This window comes from Dendronephthya gigantea, unplaced genomic scaffold (genome assembly GCF_004324835.1).
Source record: "Dendronephthya gigantea isolate DGI-Jeju-01 unplaced genomic scaffold, DenGig_1.0 000040F, whole genome shotgun sequence".
NCBI classification, from domain to species: Eukaryota; Metazoa; Cnidaria; class Anthozoa; order Malacalcyonacea; family Nephtheidae; genus Dendronephthya; species Dendronephthya gigantea.
Window position 1 is genome coordinate 842173 of NW_021163050.1, and position 16453 is coordinate 858625.

Consider the following 16453-nt stretch of genomic DNA (forward strand, 5'->3'; position numbering starts at 1 on the left):
CTACGTGCATGCAGCATATGCATATGCTAATATGCATGTAGCATAAGCTGTGATATATGTTACATCTATATTTCAAATCAGGGTTGCTTTGTATTTCATTTATACGATCGATTTCTCGCATTGATGTATAGTAATAAATAGACCGCAAACACCGCCATTCGGTGGCTTGTCTACACATTACTATAGTCTATTATTACCAGCATTATGTTTAATCCATTTCTAGAAGCAAATCATACAATTTTGATATCATGGACTTGAAACATAACATATTCCATTATTTTATTTACTCATTATGATAAATATAGAAATGATTATAGGGTTCAGAGATTAACGTTGCAATAACAACCGCACGTGAACAACACGCTGCTAATATTCAATATGATTGGTTAGTGCATGAATGCCACACAGTCAACATTTATCCTCAACATAAAGTGAAACATTGCATCAGATCAGTAGTGCGTTAACAACAAAACGAAGTAGGTGTGTGAAATGGCGTTAACGAAGAAAATACGTTCTGGGATTAAAGAAAAACTCTTGACTCGTCAGAGCTCAGTATTTAAACTAGGAAGACGAGGAGATAACCAATATGTTATCGCCAATCGCTTGACTTGCCAGCGAGCCTCATGTAATCAAGGAAAAAGGCAAGGAGATAGCCCACGTGTTATCGCCAATCGCTTGACTTGCCAGCGAGCTTTATGCAATAGAAGAAAAAGGCAAGGAGGTAGCCAACGTGTTATCGCCAATCGCTTGACTTGCCAGCGAGCTTTATGCACTAGAAGAAAAAGGCAAGGAGGTAGCCAACGTGTTATCGCCAATCGCTTGACTTGCCAGCGAGCTTTATGAAATAGAAGAGAAAGGCAAGGAGGTAGCCAACGTGTTACCGCCACAGACCCCGTTCACGGGTCTAGCACAACGGTGCAAAATCGTGTTCAATGCAAAGAGAATTTATGTGAATCAAATGCTATAAATGTGAAACTATTGAAAGCTAAAGTGAAACTATTGAAATGTAAAATAATATTGAATACGTCATACAAAAACTCGAAAACAGGTCGTAATGAGAAATTTGACCTTGGGGATAAATCAAATGTCAATAAGCAGTTATTTTGAAACTTGTCCCAATTTTAATACAGATCCCAACAATCCCAACAAATGTAACAATACACACGCAATAGATGCAAATGTAGAATTATTACCCGTATCATCTACATCTTCAATCTCGTATAGTAATTTTAGTCGGTGTAGATCACGCAATAAATGTTTAAAACATGTCAAAAGACGAGATCGAGAGCCGTCTAGAATTCCCGTGAAAAAGCTAGTTCATTTGATGAGCAAAAATCGAAAAAGTAGGCGCATGATAAAACGGTTGATTAAACATTCTATTCCTAAGTCCTCTTGCTTTCACAATTTGCTTTCGACAAGATACCGGAAAGATGTCATTCAGCAACAAGCAAATGCATTTATGTGGAAATTTAAGAGGGTGTTTCATGCTAAATCTAAGAGTAAGAGAATACGAAGGGCTGTACGTAAACATTTGTTAATGCAAAACTTGTCAAGTGTAAAAATCAATATAAAGCGTGCTAGAACTAAAAAACACAAATTGCCTAAGAGGAAAATAGTTAAAACTCGTATTATGGGCGCTACTAAATGTAATATGCAAAAAATAAAGACATCTGCCAGAAATTTCTTATTTGTGTGCGGTGATGTAGAGTTAAATCCGGGTCCCATAAATACTTCAAATATGTCAGTATTGACCACAAGACTAGCTCAAATAGGATGAAAGCCAGTGAACATTATTGGTGATGGTAACTGTTTATTTCGTAGTGTAAGCCACCAGCTTTACGGAACAGAGACTCGTCATGTCCAAATAAGAGCTCATGCAATCCAACATTTAATACTTCGCCCAGAATATTTCATAGAGTCTAATACTGAACAATCATGGTCGCATTATTTACAGAATATGTCAAGACTAGGTTCTTGGGCAGACCATATTAGCATACAGGCAGTTGCGAATGCACATAATTTGAGGATTCATATTACAGAAACTGCACACAATTTTGCTGAAACTACAGTTGTTACCTCTATTTATGCTCAGTCTGGGGGAAATGTAAGAGATATCTACATCGGACATCTTGATGAACTACATTATGTTTCTATAACACCAATTCAACAATCTGCTTCTGAACAAATACGAAATCAGACAGCAACTGGTAAACAAAAACTATCGGGAATTGTTTCCCCCGATCAATAATCACTCGCAGATTCTGGTTTTCTTTTAAAAGTTTTTATTCGCAATATCTACTCTCCGCGCTGTCTCACACCACTCTGCCCTCACTCTCATCTCACTCCCATACTTATCTTGTCAATCAGCTGTTATTTTACCTTGTTCACATTACTCGCACATATTTCGCAATGTCTCCTATAAATGTTCTGCAATTAAAAGTTCAATTAACGCTAATGTATATATATATATATAGTCACTAAATGATGAATAGCTGTCAACTTCCCAACACCCTCCCCCTATTTGCTACACGAAGGTAACAAATATAATAGAACAATCTTAACAAAACGTTTTATAATAAAGTTTAATTGTACAAAATATATCGTTCTCTTCATTTTTCTTCACTGTCACTCTTCATCTCCGGCATTTTCACGTATTCGTATCGCTGCGGCTGCTGCGGCGTCTCGTTTCGGTCTAAATTCTCCAACAGATGGATCCAGACGAGGATCCATATCTCGATCGTCTTCCTTTTCTGGCTTCGTTATGTCGCACGAGAGTTCTAGCGGGTACAGGTGTTGTATGGCACGTTCTAGGTGGCTTTTACCCGCTCGCAGCTTCGCTACACGAACAACTCCGTCACGACCGGCAATCAGGTCCTCCACGATACCTAATTTCCACTTGTTCCGGTTGCGTTCGTCGGCTCTGATTATCACCACGTCACCTACTTTCAACGAGAATCTCTTGTTGTTGTGTTTGAGATTATGTCTTTCTCGCAACCCTCTCACGTACTCGTTCGTCCATCTTCTCCACATCATGTCTTTGCATTTTTCGATGCGCTTTGCGGTCTTTCTCAAATCCACCTCTTCTATATCTCGATAATCTTGTGTCGGTAGTAGATTCGGTCGATGGAACATCAGGGAATTTGGTGTCAGTATTGGCATTTGTAGATCGTCTTCGACGTAGCTGAGGGGTCTGTTGTTTAACGCCACTTCGACATCAAGCAAAAGATCTTGCAACGCATCCCAGGCAAGTAAGGTGCCCCCGCCAGCTTTGTAAAGTGCGCGCTTTACTAGACCAACAATTCTTTCGAACTGACCACCCCACCATGGTGCTCGACTCGTGTTGAATTGCCATTTTATCTCGTATTTCGCGAGCCAGTTGTGTAGTTTTTCATCTCTCATGACATGTTTGAGCCAGTTTGCTGCTGCCACAAACGTCTTGCCATTGTCAGAGTAGATCTTCTGCGGCCGTCCTCGTCTGGCGATAAGGCGTTTCAGGCTTTGTAGGAACTCGTTAGTTTCTTGATTCGGCAGTAGTTCAACGTGAACTGCTCGGGTTAGACTGCACGCGTATAGTACTATGTAAGATTTTGCTTCGCGTTTCTTTTTGGGTTAGTATTGATGGGTCCCGCGTAGTCTACTCCGACAACTTGGAACGCTGCATCACCTTCTGTTCTATCTCGGGGAAGGTTTCCGGTTGGTGGGGTTGCTACTGCGACTGCTCTGAATCGTTTACATGTATTGCATTTCTTTGTCACCCGTTTAGCAATGCTCCTAAGACGCGGGGTCCAATACTTCTCTCTGTGCTTAGCCATAGTCATTCCAACTCCCCCATGGCAGCTGAGCTTGTGGGCATGCATTATCATCTTTTCGGTGAGTAGTTCGTTACCAGGTAAATACACGGGATAATGTCCTTGTACTCTGCCTTGGCACTCGTAGAGGCCTTTCGCGTTTTTCTTCAAGTTCAGCCGTTGTTGGTCTTCCTTGAAGGCTTCCGTCTCCTCGTTTCGTTGTTGGACTCTTTTTTCCCAAAATTCAATTTGTCGACTCATCTCCTCGGTTGTTAAGGGTCCAACTATCTTGTTATCGCGACTGTTCTTCATATTGTTCACGAAACGGCTCATTCTCGCTGTTATTCGGAGCGTTTTCCAGTAGTCGTACTTCTTCAGGAGTTCATCCAAATCGTCTTCCAGTGGAACTGCCACCGCGAATATCTCTTTCACCGCTTTTGTTTCGGCTTGTGTCTCACTGGTATCCCGGGTAGTGATGTTGGGGGGCCATTTCTCTTGATCGAGCAACCAGCCGGGCCTTTCCACCAAAGACTTCCAGATTGCTTTACGTTACCACCTCGGCTGCCAAGATCGGCAGGATTATCCGCTGACGTCACGTGCCGCCATTCGATGTAGCTCCTCTCCTGGATTTTTCTGACACGGTTCCCCACGAACTGTTTGAATTCGCCATTCCCACGGATCCAGTGTAGGGCTACAGTGCTGTCTAGCCATCCCAGAACTCGCTGGACTGGAAATCCTTCTAAGGACTGTTTCACATTGTGAACCAGGTTAGTTGCCATGTGCCCCGATACTAGCTCGAGTCTCGGTATCGTTAAGCCTTTCTTGGCCAGCCGCGACTTTGCTGTGACGAGACCACTGCTGACACTGGACGGTTGTCGTACGATCGCGTACACGGCTGCAGAGACTCCTATCCCACTCGCATCGCCGAAAGCATGCAACTCGATAGATTCGATTGGCTCCTCTGATTTAGCAAGGCTTCTCGGTACGGTGACTTGGCTTGGTAGGACTTGTTCGTACTTCCACCATCTTTGCTGTAGTGTACTCGGTAGGGGTGCATCCCAGGCAATTCGAAGATCACAAGCGTCCCTGTAAAGCGTTTTTCCCGTTAGGGTTAATGGAGATATTAGGCCAAGTGGGTCGTATATTCTCGCCATCTTCCCTAGAATCCCTCTCTTGGTACAATTCGCGGTATCGTTGGGGATGTTCACTTGAATGTTATCTTGATCTTTATCCCAAGCAAGACCAAGTAGCTTCGTCTCCCCCTGTTTTACTCCAAGTTGTTGCTTGGCATACGTCTGATTGTCGTCGTTCGCTGTTGTGTCTTCATACTCGACTTCCTTGGCGTTTGAGTGCCATTTATGCAATTGAAACCCAGCTTCACCGAATACTTCTTTTGCTGCTTGCTTTAACTCGAGAGCCTTGGGTTTGCTATCTGCTCCGCCGATGAGGTCGTCTACGTACAAACTTCTCTCCATCTCTTCCACTAGGTCAGGATACTTTGGTTTGAGGCCTCGCAAATGTTCCTTGATCACGCCAGCAAGCAGGAATGGGGAAGGTGCCAACCCAAAGAGAGCTCGAGTAAATCTCAGGACTTCTTTCTCCTTGGTTTGTAGGTCTTTCAGCCAATGGAAACGCAAGACGTCACGATCGTTTTCCCGAATTCGCACTTGCAAAAATGCTTGTTTCAGATCTCCCGTCACTGCGATTGGATGAAATCTGTTTCGAACCAGCACATTCCACAGGAGGTTTTGCAAGGGAGGTCCGGTCTCCAGGCAATCGTTAAGTGATGGTACTTTCGGGTTAGCCCGTGCTGAAGCGTCGTAAACCACGCGCATCTTCGTCGTTTCGGCTGATTCTCGGATGACAGGTTTGTGAGGAATGTAAAATTCCTTGCCTTTCGCGTCGTTATCCACACGTTCTACAATTCCTTGCTCGAGCTGATCTTGGATTATCTTATATTGCTCTAACGAATCTTGCTTCTCCAGTTTTCGTATTAGGTTGTCAAGTCGACTCAAACTGCCCGCCATATTGTTTGGTAGTGAGGGATGATTTCCCTTCCAAGGGAGGCCAGTCTCGTACCACCCCTCCGGATTTCTTGCCAGTTGTTCCTTGAACTCTTCGTACACCATGCTCTGGTCGCCCGTTGCAGAGTCCTCTAGTCCAAGTACGTCCAGTCTACACAACTGCTCGTAGTCCGGGCAAGCAGTTTGCGTCATTAGCATTGGGGTCAGGTTGATTTCTTTGCCGGGGGTAAGGATTGTCCATCCAAATTTCGTAAGCTCGGCTACCGGCTCATTGGGACGTCCAATCTTCGGTTTGGTCTCGGTCTTAATTCGGGCATATTCGCTTGCACCCAGGATTAGGTGCACTGGAAGTTCCGGTTTTTTGTCGTTGTCATGCATCTGGACATCACTCAAATGTGGAAATTTGGCTAAGGTCTCTTGGTAATTGGGGTTTTTTAACGTCAACAACTCCTTACGGTCCACCTTGGTTACTTCAATATGTAATTGAAAGTCCCCTTCGAGATTGTTGATAGACATGTTGTAAACACTAATTACCTTGTTGACCGATCCCAACATCATCTCAATGTGCTTGAATTCTTTTCTCGTTGGTTTAGCTTTGATTAGATCTATAAGGGCTGATGACGCGTAAGAACTACCCGCCCCAGTGTCCAGTAACGCGCGACATTTCACACCATTGACGTCAACAATCACAACGGGGTAGGTTACCATCGCATTCCCTGTGCTTGAGGCAGTCAACAAGGCACTTGAGTTGTCAATTCCATCATTGTCACGATTATCACAGATGCTCGTATGGTGGCGTCGATTACATTTTTGGCATACCGTGCGTGATTTGCATTCCGAAGCTTTGTGGTTAGGCCGAGCGCAATTGAAGCATAGCTGTTTCGAACTAAGCAACTTTTTCCTGTCAACTGTTAGTTCTACTTTCTTACAATCAACAGATCTGTGATCTGCGCCATCACAATACACGCATGCTCTAGGGTTTCTTACTTCACGGTCTTCTTGTCTGGTATTAAAATTCCTCTCACGCTTGAGGGGAAACTGAGGGGGTTTCATTGCATGCTTCTCGTTTGACGGCTTAATGGGGTTGCGCACCGTCCATTTTTCTAGAGCTTTTACTAGTTCGGGGAATTTCCACTCCTGCCAGTCATCGTCCATACGAACAAGGTCCCCTCTAATGCCCTCTAGTTTGTCGATCGTGGCCCTGACATAACCATTTACTTCATTTAGCTTTCCTAGGGTTTCTAAGGACTGTACATTACACATTAGTTTCTCGTAAAACTCATGTATCTTTGATGGCTGGCAGCCGTGAATGTTAGGCAAGGACATGATATTTTGCACATAACTATTTACTATCTCGCTAGATTTCCCATACCTTGTTTGCAGAATATTTCTGGCTCTTTCGTAGCCCTCGGTTGTGCACGGCAACCCTTGAATTGCGATCCTCACCTTTGGCGTTACTAATTCTTTTAGGTAATTGAACTTTGTCACTGCTGGGATTTCTGCTGCCTGGATTTCTGCTTCGAACTGGTTCCAGAACCGTAACCAATCTGCGTAGGTGCCGTCGAACTTTGTAATCTGCAGCTTCTGAAGCCTCACATTGGGTTTCCGCGATTCGTTCTTGCTCGATCTTTTCGTTCGTTCTTCTGTTATTTTCTTTTCATAAACTAGCTGTAACTCCAGTTTCTCCTTGTCGTATTTCAGCTTTTCCTGGTACTGTTCATCTCTGCCTTGAGCGGCTAGGTTCTCTTTCTTCCTCAGTTCATTCTTTTTGGTAGTCTCGATGACGGTCTCCAACTCGGAGATCGCATTCTCGATAGGTATAATGTCGTTCGATTTTATTCCTTCGGTCCATGCTCGTACCTCATCAGGTGTAATTCCCTCGCCAAGCTTGATTTCTTGAATGCGTAGCTTCAAATCATGTACTTCTTGTAGTTTATCGTTTAGCGTTTTCCGTTGACGCTCCAGCTCGTTAGTCTTGGCTTTAGTAATTATCTCCCTCGTTTCTTCGTTAGTGAGTCGAAGGAGATCTGCTTTTGTTTTTAATTGTTTCACAAGATCCTCTGATGGTTGCGTCTCGGTCATCCCGTCGGAGGTGCCACTGTATCGGGAATTGTTTCCCCCGATCAATAATCACTCGCAGATTCTGGTTTTCTTTTAAAAGTTTTTATTCGCAATATCTACTCTCCGCGCTGTCTCACACCACTCTGCCCTCACTCTCATCTCACTCCCATACTTATCTTGTCAATCAGCTGTTATTTTACCTTGTTCACATTACTCGCACATATTTCGCAATGTCTCCTATAAATGTTCTGCAATTAAAAGTTCAATTAACGCTAATGTATATATATATATATAGTCACTAAATGATGAATAGCTGTCAACTTCCCAACAAAACTATACCATCAAAATTCACAATCTAATAACAATGAAATTATCTCTGAAAAGCCAGTCTCCATGAATTCACAAAAAAGAAAAGAATATATGAAGGAATACATGAGGAAAAAAAGGTTGAACAACAAATTTAAAGAAAAAGAAACTGTGAGAAAAAAATCATATAATAAGAAATACAAAAACACAAATTCTGAGAAAATAAAGGACTCTTGGCGAAAAGCAACTGCAACATACAGACAATCAAATACTGAGAAAATAAAAGAAATTGCTAAGATGGCCACTGCAACATACAGGCAATCAAATCCTGAGAAAGCAAAACAGAGTTTAAAGACATCCACCGCAACATACAGACAATTAAATCCTGAAAAGGCAAAACAGAGTTTTAAAACATCTACTGCAACATACAGACAATTAAATCCTGAAAAGGCAAAACAGAGTTTTAAGACATCCACTGCAACATACAGACAATCAAATCCTGAAAAGGCAAAACAGAGTTTCAAGACATCCACTGCAACATACAGGCAGTTAAATCCTGAGAAAGCAAAACAGAGTTTTAAGACATCCACTGCAACATACAGACAATTAAATCCTGAAAAGGCAAAACAGAGTTTTAAGACATCCACTACAACATACAGACAATTAAATCCTGAAAAGGCAAAACAGAGTTTTAAGACCTCCACAGCAACATACAGACAATTAAATTTCGAAAAGGCAAAACAGAGTTTAAAGACATCCACTGCAACATTCAGACAATTAAATCCTGAAAAAACAAAACAGAGTTTTAAGACATCCACTGCAACATACAGACAATCAAATCCTGAAAAAGCAAAGAAGAGTTTTAAAACATCCACTGCAACATACAGGCGATTAAATCCTGAAAAAGTAAAACAGAGTTTAAAGACATCCATTGCAACATACAGACAATTAAATCCCGAAAAGGTTAAAGAAATAAATAAAACAACTACTGCAACATATAGAAAATTAAATCCTGAAAAGGTTGCAGAATCATCAAAATTGTCAAATATGTACAAGCAAAAGTATCCAGAAAGAGTTAAAATACCCAGAAAAGACAATATGCTAAAAGAAAGTTAGATTGTAGTGAAAATGGAACAATGATTAATAAATACAAGAAAGTAGAAAATAATTTGAATGACAGTATAGCTGAGACTCCAGAGATACCTAGTAACTCTGATGATTTGAGACAACAAATTTACCTTACAAAGGCAATTGAGTTATTTCATAAGAACATAAGTGTGGGACCAGAATATATTTGTACCTGTTGTGATCAATTATGGTATAGATCATCTGTCAGTGAATGTAATGTTTCTTTATATAAATCTTGTTCAAAAAATATCCTTAATTTATGTCTAACTGGTGTGAGGAGTACTGATAACACTGAATGGATATGTGGTACATGTCACTCAAACTTAAAAGTTGGTAAAATTCCAAGTTGCGCTAAAGCAAACAAAATGACCTTCCCGGAAAAGCCTGAGGTTTTAAAAAACTTAACACCTCTTGAAGAAAGACTAATTTCTCCAAGAATACCTTTCATGCAGGTACGGGAATTGCCTAGTGGAGGTCAATTAAGTATTCATGGAAATGTAGTTAATGTTCCTGCAGATGTTAACACAACCGTTAGTGTTTTACCAAGACCATTGAATGAGTCACAAACTATTCCAATAAAATTGAAACGTCGTCTCGGTTATAAACACCATTACCAATTTCAGAATGTTAGACCTACGAAAGTGGTAGAAGCAGCTCAATACTTGGTTCGGACTAGTGAAATATTCAAAAACGAAGGAATACAAGTAATGGATAATTATGTGTTAAATCCAGTCAATAATGACGATGAATGGTCAGAATTCATTACTAAGAATAACAACGAAACTTCAGATAATCCATCAAACGATGTAAACACTCAAAATCAAGAAACAGCAGACACAGGAACAAGTAACAATTCCGTTGATAATGACACTGACGATGAGTGGTGTGAAATAACTGAACGACCCTCAGGTGTTATGGATACGTTATTACAAGAACCTGACGTTACTCAACATGGTGATAAAATAATCAGTTTTGCACCAGGAGAAGGAAACAGACCACTTGGTATATTTTTAGATAAAGACGCTGAATTTCTGTCTTTCCCTACCATTTATTGTGGCAAACGTCAAGCTGATAACAGTGAAAGACTAGTGCCTGTTCACTATAGTATGATTTGTAAGTGGGAATTAAGAAGTCAGGATCGAAGAGTTGCTCAGTCTGTACCAAACATTTTTTAGAAATTAAAAAAATTGCAGATCAAACAAATTCAAGGAAGTGCAAGTTTATCGTTGCGTAAATGTAAAACTAAGGGTAAGACTTACACAGCAGGAGATTTGAAGTCTGAAAGTTCTGTTAATAAGTTAATCAATTTAGATGAAGGATTCAGAGTTTTAAGAAATTTACGCGGTTCCCCTCCATACTTTGAAAGATGCAAGAAAGATCTATTTGCAATGATTCGTCAGCTAGGGACACCTACATGGTTCTGTTCATTTTCAGCTGCTGAAACGCGCTGGATTCATTTAATTAAAATTCTTGGTCGTCTTATTGACAAAAAAGACTACACTGACGATGAGGTTAAACAAATGACTTGGCAAAAGAAGTCTGAACTGATACAAAAAGATCCAGTAACATGTGCACGAAATTTTGAACATATGGTGCAGTTATTTATTCACAATTTTATAAAAAATCCATGCCATCCAATTGGAGAAGTTGTTGACTTTTTCTATCGTGTTGAATTCCAGCAAAGAGGTTCTCCACATATCGATGGATTATTCTGGATAAAAAACGCACCCGAGTATGGTAAAGATTCCGATGAAGTTATTACCAAATTTGTAGACACCTACATTTCGTGTAAGACTGACTCAGATGGCTTAACTGAATTAATAAATTTACAAAGACATAAGCACTCCAAAACGTGCAAGAAAAGAGGAAATGCTGTTTGCAGATTTAATTTTCCATTACCACCAATGCCAAGAACTATGATTTTAGAGCCATTATCTGAAACTGATCTAGACGAAGATATCTTGGATATACTAAAAAAAGCTTTAGAACGAATACGTTCTTTATTAAACTCTATTAAAGCTGATGAAACCATGACCTTTGACGAGTTTCTCGAAAAGTTCAATTTATCGGAACAGCAATACTTAAAAGCTATAAGACTTTCTCTTAAACATAACACTTTATGATTGAAACGATCACCTGCTGAGATACGAATTAACTGTTACAATCCAAACTTACTCAGAGCATGGAGGGCAAATATGGATATTCAGTACGTGTTAGATCCTTACGCTTGCGCTGTTTATATCCTTTCATATATTACTAAAGGTCAAAGAAGCAAAAGAAGGCAATAAGAACATTGTTAACAAAGTGAGACATATTGGTAACAAATTTCTCAATGCTGTCGAAATAAGTGCACAAGAGGCTGTCTACTTAGTAATGCAAATACCTTTGAGACGATCATCTCGAGATTTCCAATTTATCAATACATCTGACCCAGATGAAAGAACATTCTTATTAAAAGCATGGATAAAATTAAAGAACTTCCTGATAATTCTGCTGATATTGAATCAGATAACATTATTAAAAGATACCAGAGAAGACCAAAGAAAGTGGAAAATTTATGTCTGGCGGATTTTGTCGCTTGGTTCAATTGTAAAAGTAACAGTAATCAACAAAGCAAACACAAATCAAATTCAACATTAATAGATGATTATCTTTTAGAGAGTAATTTCGATGATAATGTAGATGATGATCTTTCTGATAAAGAACAGGAAAAAAATGAAAATGACCAATATGAAATGAAAGGTGGAATATCGCTGGTGAAAAGGCAAAAGCCAAGAATAATACGGTCTGTTGGATTTAATAAAAACAAAGATGCAGAAAATTATTGTAGAGAACAGATAATGCTTTACACTGCTTGGAGGAATGAAAATACAGATCTTTTGAAGGACTCGAGAAATTACCAAGACCAATATGAAATTGTCAAAGATGTGATAGAACAAAACAGAAAACAATATGAGAATCACACCGAAGTTCTTGATCAGGCCGTACAAGATATTGAAAGTGAAGAGAATTTAGTCGCTCCAAATACACAGTATAGAGATGAACAAGACAGAGAAATTGGCCCGAAAGCAAGTGAATTATTCAGATGCTTTGATCCTGGAAAAGATAAACAACATGCCCAGTACGACTTGATAAATGATATTGGCATTTATCCCCGAACAAACGATGACGAAGAACTTGTTGTAAAAAGGCTGAATGATGTCGATTTTAGAAAACTTGCCCAATCCCTTAATGTTGAACAAAAAGAGTTTTTTTACCATGTACTAAACTCTATCAAGACTGATAAGCCGCCAATGAGACTATTTTTAAGTGGAGGTGCTGGTGTAGCTAAAAGTACTGTAACTAATGCTTTGTATGAAGCTCTTATAAGATACTTAAATTCTCAACCTCAGAATGATCCTGATGATGTCAGTGTTGTAAAAGTTGCCCCGACAGGTAAAGCTGCTTTTAACATAAGAGGAAATACACTTCATGCCGCGTTTAAAATTCCCGCGAACAGAGGATTTAATTATTGTACTCTAGATAGAGACCGGTTGAACACAATAAGATCTCAGTTACACAGAATGCAAGTTATCTTTATTGACGAGATATCTATGGTGGGCAGTGGTATGTTTAATTTTCTTGACCAAAGATTACAACAAATCATGGGCACAAAAGAATCATTTTGGTGGTCTTAGTATATAACTGTTGGCGACTTTTTCAACTGAAACCTGTATTTGATAATTGGATATTTGAGAATTCAAAGGACGGTTATGCTGCATTAGCAACAAATCTCTGGCAACAATATTTTCAAATGTTCGAATTATCAGAAATTATGAGACAAAAAGAAGACAAAGAATTTGCTCAAATTTTAAATCGTATCAGAGAAGGAAATCATACTGAAAATGATCTTGAGGTTTTCAAGGAAAGAATTTTAAACCTTAGTCCACAACATCCTGATTATCCAATATCTTCAACCCATTTATTCAGTACTAATATGGCAGTTGATCAACATAACCATGACGTTTTTCAGAAATTGTCAAATGAAAAGGTCAACGTTAAAGCAATAGATATCGTACTTGGAGACTTATCTGACGATTTAAAAGAAAGACTCAAAAAGCAAATCCCAAATGATCCTTCAAAAACCATGGGCTTGTACTCAGTGTGTTCAATACTTAAAGAAGCTAAGTATGACCTCACGACAAACGTATCAGTTGTAGATGGTATGACTAATGGTGCTGAATGTATCATCAAGAAAATCGATTACCGCGTAGAAGGCTCATCACTACTACAAAACTACAATATTGCATCCTCAGGTCTAAATGATAAAATTTGGATTTTGCCAACTATTAGCAAGAACGAAGATCCGCAACTTTAATAACTACACACTATATCTACTCCTGGAACACACCTATCAATTGTAAATTGTCAGTTATCGTGATACAATGAAGTCACATGAAAACTACCGAACTACGATCAAGTTAAATCGTAAAGAGCGAATTCCAGGCCGAGTGAAAGATAACAAGAACGCACAGTTTCAACATAAAAGCCACAAGAAATTAATGCCAGTGACACGAAAAGAAATTTTACAACTATTATTAATTATCGGTGAACTGTCAACTTCTAGAAACGGGTGAACGGATTATTCAGTTGAGAACTGACGTCATTGTTCTATCTCACACGAAGAAGAGTGGTGAATGTAAATAATTACGATTTATCTCCCAATGAATTTACAAACGCATGTCGAATACTAATGGTCCAACGTAATACCATCAAACGTATACAACCACGTCCTACATGCCATGCACATGAATGAATATATCGTACAAAGACTTTAAATATCTGAACATACAGTTAGATATGGTGTATCCTTTCAAGTGGATCATAAACAACGCCGACTGTAACACGTCCATCAATGTATCAGTAAAAGAAACAAGTGATGGTAATGCGATCAATGCTACCACACTGAATTTAACTGTAAGTGTCGAACTCGACGAACAGTTAGTGTGATAAACAGCTATTATATCAAAGCTTCCAAAGTACATGGAACATGCTTCTTTGTACCGTTAAAGACACCACCAAATCTCCTACTTTATTCGAACAGTATCTACAATCCTGAAGATACAAGGACTTTAATGCCTGTATGTATGAAATGTCATACAACCTGTTCGTTAACTATCTCGATAACGAAATCGTGTTGCTAACTTTACGATAGCGCATGACTAATTTGCGGGGTATTTCGTTCGTTAACGTCTTTGTCCACTGTTATTCTTTGTCTGTTTTTTACTTGTTTGTTAACTCCCCGCTACTTCCATTGCTTGATTTGTCGTCGTTTGTTTGTCATGTTTGTCGAAAAGTGTGTCCTAATGTTTGTCTTACTTCTCAATGTTTACTGAACAATTATTTCAACTGTTTTTGCAAACCTGTTATTGGAGAAAGTCCTCTCTATGTGTATAAATTCAGCTGCTCTGTGTAAATCTATATGTTTGTCAGCCACCTATCCTGTTTAAGTGTATATGTTTTTAAGTTGTTTGTCGAATAATTTTTCCTAATGTTAGTCTCACTCCTCAATGTTTACTGAGCAATTATTTCAACTGTTTTTGAACTCTGTTATTGGAGAAACTCTTCTCTGTGTGTAATTCCATGCATGTATCTTTATCTCTTTATAGCAAAAAGTGTAAAATAAAATAAATAAATATTATGCCACAAATTAACTCTTGTCACAAACACTAAATAGGAAAATAAAAAATTCAAACAGCCTTGTCGTATTTTACATCTACTTTGAAAATACACTGACTATACTTTCAACGTTTGTTATCGGAATGGGATTGCGCAAATTAAGATATTTTACGGTCCTGAATATTCAAGATGCAAAAATATTACAAAACATTACAAAAATATTACAAACTACCGTTAAATTTCAATTTTGGCGACGTCGCCAAAACTAAAAGTTACACCCGTAAAAGTGTCACGTTCGACTTTTCAAACATGCTAATTATAACTTTTTAAAACCTTGTTTTGACGGCGCGCTTAACGGAAGCTTGCAAATGGTTGTATTGACAAAGAAATTACAATGCGACTTAACGTCACCGTGCAAGATTGACATGCAAAATTGTGCATGGTAGGCAGTGACATGCAAGATTGTACAATATCTGTCTGTTTATAATCAGATAAATCGGCCCATTTTAGCACCCATTTTGCAATATTGTTGATAATTCTCAAATTCCCACATTTGATTCGTTAACTTTCGCAGTAACCATAGTTAATACACCTTTTCTTTATACGGTGTGCAGAAAAAAGCAACCTCGGAATTTCCTAAGAAACCACTTTCTGCTTAATGCTTATAAGGCACAAACTTTGCACTATCCTTGGATCACTAGTTCACTTTCTGTACTGAGAATGTGAGGTTTGTCCGATTAGGACTCACATAAACAGTCAAAAAGTCTTTCTTCAATGCCAATGTTTCTTTAACAGTGGATCTTGTTTTTTCATCTGCAGTGCCAGTAAGTGCAGCAACTGGAGTGCCTATAGCAATCATATTTAAAAAATAGTACACGACACTATTCTCACTGTGGAACAACTTACCTTGTTTACACAAAGAATGAAGAACTGCTAGTTTCCCAAAGCTTGCACGGAAAGCTGCGATACTTTTTTTCCACTTTGTCGTTGATCTACAAGTTATTACAACCAACAACATAGATCAGCTTAGTTAGAGGTACAGAGCTCAGCCCAGTTTAGAGTTAATAAATACTACGTTTGGGGACAGGGAGTTGCTAATATTAGTATTTATAATAAAGTAATAAATTTCCAAAATCTATAACTTGTGTATTGAGTCTGCTCCAAGCCTGCTTTCTTTGCAATATATAAAAAGACATAATTACTTTACCTCTTGCCAGTCCAAGTTTTGACCGTGTGGCATTCATCTACGACTAAAGCTGCAAGGTTCTTGTGAAGGAGCTTACTCTTGCACTTCAAAACTTTGGTAAACTCTTTGTCTAAAACTTCCTCGGCTGACGCAAATACAAGCTGGAACTTCCCATTAGCAACATCTTCAAGAGATTCGGATAAAGAGGTGGCTGTAATTCCCATAGATATGGCTTCCTTGATTTGATCGCTGGATATACTTTTCAGCGGGCAGACAACAACAATGATACATCCTTGCTTCAT

General features: G+C 39.1%; 3 protein-coding genes across 3 annotated transcripts; all 3 read right to left on the reverse strand.

Moving 5' to 3' along the window:
* Positions 1 to 2625: 2625 nt before the first annotated feature.
* LOC114526635 lies at positions 2626 to 3159 on the reverse strand. Its single transcript, XM_028548219.1, has one exon. The coding sequence runs from the start codon at positions 3157 to 3159 to the stop codon at positions 2626 to 2628; it is 534 nt and encodes a 177-aa protein (XP_028404020.1).
* A 1057-nt stretch (positions 3160 to 4216) lies between these two features.
* LOC114526636 lies at positions 4217 to 7894 on the reverse strand. Its single transcript, XM_028548220.1, has one exon. The coding sequence runs from the start codon at positions 7892 to 7894 to the stop codon at positions 4217 to 4219; it is 3678 nt and encodes a 1225-aa protein (XP_028404021.1).
* Positions 7895 to 15662: 7768 nt separating this feature from the next.
* Positions 15663 to 16453, reverse strand: LOC114526637 (ATP-dependent DNA helicase Q-like SIM). The gene is made up of 3 exons (XM_028548222.1): positions 16173 to 16453; positions 15872 to 15957; positions 15663 to 15811 (listed from the first exon to the last, which is right to left on the reverse strand). Exons 1-3 carry the CDS (start codon positions 16451 to 16453, stop codon positions 15663 to 15665), a joined length of 516 nt encoding a protein of 171 aa, XP_028404023.1.

Coding starts and splice junctions, on each gene's coding strand:
- LOC114526635 (XM_028548219.1), bottom strand. CDS start 3,159: ATGCCAATACTGACACCAAATTCCCTGATGTTCCATCGACCGAATCTA.
- LOC114526636 (XM_028548220.1), bottom strand. CDS start 7,894: ATGACCGAGACGCAACCATCAGAGGATCTTGTGAAACAATTAAAAACA.
- LOC114526637 (XM_028548222.1), bottom strand. CDS start 16,453: ATGAAGCAAGGATGTATCATTGTTGTTGTCTGCCCGCTGAAAAGTATA. Junction 15,958..16,172: donor AAAACTTGGACTGGCAAGAG/GTAAAGTAATTA, acceptor AATAACTTGTAG/ATCAACGACAAAGTGGAAAA. Junction 15,812..15,871: donor TCATTCTTTGTGTAAACAAG/GTAAGTTGTTCC, acceptor TGATTGCTATAG/GCACTCCAGTTGCTGCACTT.